Raw genomic sequence first — 5,586 nt, 5'->3', positions numbered from 1 at the left:
GTCATGTGTAAACGTGTGCCGGTGTGACAAGTCAACGGAATCCTTGAATATACATTTGAGGTGCAGGTACTGTTTTTGTCTACTCGGGGTCACCATCCACACATTCTACACTCTAGTAACTATGACTCGGAAAGTGCGTATGCCTTTGAAAGGCGGGAAGTAACCTTAACCCTAACCCAATGAGAACGTACCCTTGGCCGGCTATTTCCTGTTCAGTGACGGCGTCAGTTGAGGCTACCGGCAGATGTGCTATTAATGTGCTTTTGATGACGGTATTTTGTTACCGTTTGTATAATGAAGCGAGTGAAAGCGCACCCGCAGCGGTTTCCATCCTCCCTCTAGCCAAACCACCCGTTACGATTGCAATTTATTAGAAACAGCGGCGGCAGGCTACATTCAATTAGCCGACGATGTTTACTTTACAAGGAACGTGAAGTTGAATAACTGTACTGTACAATCAAATTTGTATTTCTTCTTTTCAATCGATGCACTGAGCCGCAAAATAGGTGAAAAAACCCGATCTAGCGAGGGAAGACTGCACAATGAATGAATAGCCGGCCGGGCGTCACTGGCGGGACCTTGTCCACCGCCCTGCCGCCCGTGGCCCACTTTCAGTCAGCTGTCGCTTCACAGCAGTTTCCGCTTTCTACACAAAGGGGGAGCGTAACTAACTACCTGACCTTGTCTGCCGCCCTGCTGTTGATGAGCGGTCCCTGCGTGGTGGCCGGCTCGCTGCCGTGTCCCACTTTGAGCTCTCGGTCCATGGCGGCGCCCAACTCGGCCACGAAGCTGTCGTAGATGCCGCTCTGCACCAGGAAACGGTTGGAACACACGCACGTCTGAACACAAACGACAACAAAACATCGTGGCCGCTACTGCGTCTCCACGCGTCCCCTTTTGTGTCCACCAGTCTGTGAAGACGGTTTGGCATTACGCTCACCTGTCCCGAGTTCCTGAACTTTGAGGCCATGGCTCCTTGCACCGCCTTGTCCACGTCGGCGCTGTCAAACACAATGAAGGGGGCGTGGCCTCCCAGCTCCATGGAGACTTTCTTGACGGTGTCGGCGGCCATTTTCAGCAAAACCTGCCAACGCAGCGCTCGTTTACGTTGGCATGCTAGCTCGACGGGAACGGACAGACCCACGGCCCCCCCGGGTCCGTCGTGGCCTTGCCTTGCCGGTGGCAGTGGAGCCCGTGAAGGAGATCTTGGCCACCAGGGGGTCGGTGCACAGGACGCGCCCCACCGAGGGAGTCCGCTCCCTGGAGCTCGGGACCACGTTGAAGACGCCGGCGGGGACGCCGGCCCGGGATGACAGCTAACGAGATGTAACATCAGACAACAACGTGAGAACTAACACAGACCCCCGAGTAGTGACGAGACTACACTAGACTAGGCTAAGTGTGTGTGTGTGTCAAGTGAGAAGTTTGTCGTGCAATTGTGACCTCTGCCAGGGCGAGCGCCGAAAGGGGCGTGTCCTCGGCCGGTTTGACCACGGCAGTACATCCTGCGGCCAGCGCGGCGCCGACCTTCCTGGTGATCATGGCGCTCGGGAAGTTCCACTGTAACACGAACGCACAACACGACGTCGACATCGCAACTTAGCCTAGCCGCGCCTAGCGGAGCGCTCTCGTTGGCCACTCACCGGCGTGATGACGGAGGCCACGCCCACCGGCTGCTTGAGGAGGAGGATCCTGCGGTCCTTGAAGGGCGACGGCACCACGTCGCCGTACACCCGACGGGCCTCCTCGGAAAACCAGTCCAGGAAGGAGGCCGAGTAGGCGATCTCGGCCATCGACTCTTTCATGGGTTTGCCCTGAACAAGGACGCGCTGATCACGCTCACATCACGCTAACATCATAGCTATGTCATGCTAACAACAAGGTAATATTACGCTAATATTAGGTATATCTAAATATTCCGAAACACTTGACATCACACCGTCATGCTAACGCCATACTAATGTCCAATACCGACATCATGTTAACGCCACGCTAACAATAGCGACGGGTACCACTCACGCTTTCAAAGGTGACGATCTTGGCAAGGTCCTCTTTGTGCTCGCTCATCAGGTCGGCCCACCTCCTCAGCAGGGTGCTGCGCTCCTATGGCAACCAATCACAATATACATGCTGTCCATCCACTTTATTGAGTTCACACGGGGATGACATTGACGGTCTGACCAAGTGCAACACGGGGCTACATGAACTTCTGTGTGGAAAACATAGCGCCATCCAGACGAGTGTTCCCCTCGCAAACCTTGGCTGACCCCTGAAGAGCGTCTTCATCTCAGGGGACAAACAGAAGCTACAACTGGAGCTCAAGTCTTACATCCCGAAGTCCAAAAAGGACAACAAGCAGCGACGGAAGAATTGCCAGGGGCGTGTGGAGAGCTCTTAAACACATCCCGGGACAACATAAGAGCGGGGATGGACAAGCAGGACGGGGCCAATGATAAAACCAGTTTTTCAATAGATTCCACTCCCAATCGACACGGCCGGTCGTTCCCTCGGCTATACCCCTCCCCCCCCGGGGGCGGCCCCTACGAATTTGTCGGCCGACCCGCTCGCCGGGCGGCGAACTCGGGATTGCCCCCACCCGGGCGGGCCCCTGGCCTTCTCTCGGTCTCTTCATGGCAGGTTAAGAGGGAGCTCAGGAACAGAACGATCAGGAAAGCTTTGGGAGCAGACTCCATTTGCGCCAGGGTGCTCAGGGAGCGTGTCCGGTACCTTCTTAACCTGAGCCTCAGTCTGGAAAAGGTCTCGACCTTTGGACGACTTCCTGTCCTGTCGGTGGCGATTTCCGAAACAGCCCATCCTAATGAGCCGGGACACTATAGACCGGTCGCCCTGACCTCCCACGGAGGGTTTTATATAGTTCACTCGAAGAGTCTCGTCGCGAATGACTCCTGACTGACATTTTTCGGGATCAATCACGTGATCGGGCAGGAGCGGGACCGAAGGTCATCGGGAGAGGGAATTGTGACAACCAAGTCGCCGGGAACGGACGGTAGCGGAAACCGTGACGCACTTAGGTTTGATTTGAACTTGAATCAAACCGATATGTGATCATCGGGCTGAACTTTGCACTCTCGGGAGTGGGAGTGGACGTCCACTCCCGCGTCAGCCTCCATTTCCAACGCGGCGTAATCGTTTTTGGGAGTGGGAGTGAGCGGGGGACACATCATCATCGTCATCACCGTCATCGTCATCATCATCATCACCGTCATCATCATCGTCATCACCATCGTCGTCGTCGTCTCACCTTGGCCGTGACGTCCTTCCATTGGTGGAAAGCCTCGTGAGCGGCGTCCACGGCCCGCTTGGCCTCTTCCGGCCCGCAGTCGGACACTCGCGCGATCTCGGTCCCGGTGGCCGGGTCCACAACCGGGAAGACGCCTGGCGCGCGCACCCAGCGGCCTCCCACGTAGCCGCGCGTGCGCACCAGCGGCGCGCTCGCGTCCAGGCTGAAGCCGCGGCGCGGGAGCGCGACCCGAATGCGCCGCAGCAGCAGCAGCGCCGTCGTCGTCGCCGTCGTCATCGTCGTACCTGGGCTGCTTCCGGTCGGCTGGAACCAGTCGTCGTTGTCACGTGACCACGCGCTCGCTTGGCGCACATGCGCACAACCGACACGGGCGCTTCTTGACAAGATTACGCAAGTTTTATTGTGCACTTGACACACACACAATGAATACGAACTAAAACAAGAAAGCGGAGCAAGTGATGAGAACTATGCAAGTCCATTCGGAACATTAAGCTCATTAAACTGCAATCGAATAAATCAACAAGACCACCAGGAAGCGTCTGCAGCACTCGTAACTCCAGGAAACTTCAAAGCTGGAGAATAAAGCAGAAATTCACGAAAAGAACTTTTGCTTACTAGCGAACTTGAATCTAGTTACGAACAAAACATTCGAGCAACATCCTGACTAAAACAAGCCAGTACACGCGCAGTACCTTGATTTTCCAGTAACGAGCCGTGGCTTTGTCCATTTTTTGTTGTTGCTTTGACTTTACAAGTGAACTTGCAAAAAGCCCTGAAATGGGAGTCTGCTTTTATCGTCACGCAGTAACTTCCGTCAAAGTACTTTCTACTCCCACCAAGTTTCCAATTTGTAAGCTTTCCACGGATATTTGCAAGTTCTTGCAGTGTATCAGCATAAACCTTTTCATACGTACGCGATGGCAGGTTTGGCCTACCTTTTCTGCCGGATCAATACTGCTCGCGGCCTTCTCGGAGTCTTTGAAGTCCCAAACAAAAGGAAGCTCTCCCATCGAGCAAAGTGCGGGCGAACACGCGACAAGCCCTCGTCGCATTTTAACCCTTGGAAATACAAAAGCGGAGACCGTCGGTCACGGAGTTTGATTTGAAAAGATTGGCGTGACCTTCGGACCGTCACCGCCCAATAAGAAAGAATTTGGGAACGCAGCGACTGCGATCGGAATCGCTCCCGACTGCCCAATCGCTACGAAGGATTTTCTTTTGCACTGAACGAGTTGGTCGACGCCGAGGCTGAAACCATGAGCTTAATAGTCCCGAATCACTCGAAGGGATTTGAATATAGTCGACCCGTGTTTAAAGCCCACCAAATCGTAACGGTAACGGGTTTCTTTATGGGAAGGACGACGTCAAAATGCACAAACATCACAAGTGTCCTTTAATTGAATTTCCCGCTACGAAGGAAGGAAGGTGCCACCTTAAGAAGCGATACAAAAACAAAAAAAAGGGTTTGCATTTCAAATTTCCTTTGGGCAGTTTGAACAAAAATGTATAGATTTGAAAAGATGAACCGTAACCAAATAGTTGACACGTCACCAGAAGAAAACAAAAGCACAACAACAACAAAAAGTGGGAGAACCTTCGAGAACACTGGGCGGGCTGGATATTTGGATCGCTCTGTACGATTTCGTGGCTGCGTGCGGAAAATCCCAACCGGTACCGTTGCCGCTACTTCATCTCATCTGCGTAACTTTATTGGACTGACAATAACAAATTCAATTATTCCTTTAAAAACACGCGCAACCAAACAAGTCAATCTGGCATACGTGGTCCTTAAAAGCGATGATTTGCTTCCTCTACCGATTGGTCGAGCGGGTAGTTAAAGGGTTAATTCAAAGCCCGTAAAAAGTCCTTTTAAAACAAGAACGAGTTTCCGTCCCGCAAAGGATGAAGACAGACGGCTTCGGTCGAGCGGACGCCGAGCGCCCGGAGACGCCCGCTGGCCGCCGTGACGGATGAGAGCCTGTCGGCGTGGAGTCGAGGAGCAAACATTCCGCCTTTGTGGAGTTTCAACAACAACGCTTCGGTTGGATTTGCGCCAGCCACTTTTGTAGTGATTCAGAAACGTTCCAAAGCCTTCATCGTGCCCGCTACGTGGGGATTCGGAGATGGCAGACGACGTAGTTGACTGGAGGACTCGAACGATGAATCGCAAACTCTCTCTCTGCCTGGAAGCTTCGCAGCGATCATCGAGTCACCGTCGACGACGTCGCGAACCGTCCGCGACGAGCCCAGAGAGTCAGCCGCGACGGCGCCGAGGACGAAGCGGTCTGTAATTCCCTCGTTCCCCGTGACGCACAAGAAGAATG

At 53.8% G+C, this 5,586-nt stretch overlaps 1 protein-coding gene across 5 annotated transcripts in view; it reads right to left on the bottom strand.

Annotated features, from left to right (window-relative positions):
* Window positions 1-5,330, bottom strand: part of aldh5a1 (aldehyde dehydrogenase 5 family, member A1 (succinate-semialdehyde dehydrogenase)) — a 7,492-nt gene extending 2,162 nt beyond the window's left edge. The window contains exons 1-8 of one of the 5 annotated variants that reach the window (XM_061696797.1): window positions 3,955-5,330; window positions 3,263-3,834; window positions 2,020-2,103; window positions 1,644-1,814; window positions 1,444-1,560; window positions 1,173-1,316; window positions 941-1,084; window positions 681-839 (exon numbers count right to left, since the gene is read on the bottom strand). In XM_061696797.1, the coding sequence (XP_061552781.1) occupies window positions 681-839; window positions 941-1,084; window positions 1,173-1,316; window positions 1,444-1,560; window positions 1,644-1,814; window positions 2,020-2,103; window positions 3,263-3,538 (1,095 nt within the window). In that variant the 5' untranslated portion in view covers window positions 3,539-3,834; window positions 3,955-5,330. Of the gene's footprint in view, window positions 1-680; window positions 840-940; window positions 1,085-1,172; window positions 1,317-1,443; window positions 1,561-1,643; window positions 1,815-2,019; window positions 2,104-3,262 lie in introns of all 5 variants that reach the window. The other 4 variants (XM_061696798.1, XM_061696799.1, XM_061696795.1 and 1 more) reach the window with 4 other exon arrangements.
* Between the last annotated feature and the right edge of the window lie 256 nt (window positions 5,331-5,586).

This window comes from Phycodurus eques, chromosome 14, assembly GCF_024500275.1.
Source record: "Phycodurus eques isolate BA_2022a chromosome 14, UOR_Pequ_1.1, whole genome shotgun sequence".
In the NCBI taxonomy this organism is placed as follows: Eukaryota; Metazoa; Chordata; class Actinopteri; order Syngnathiformes; family Syngnathidae; genus Phycodurus; species Phycodurus eques.
The sequence above is the reverse complement of the archived record's forward strand: the minus strand, read 5'-3'. Positions and strand labels throughout refer to the sequence as shown.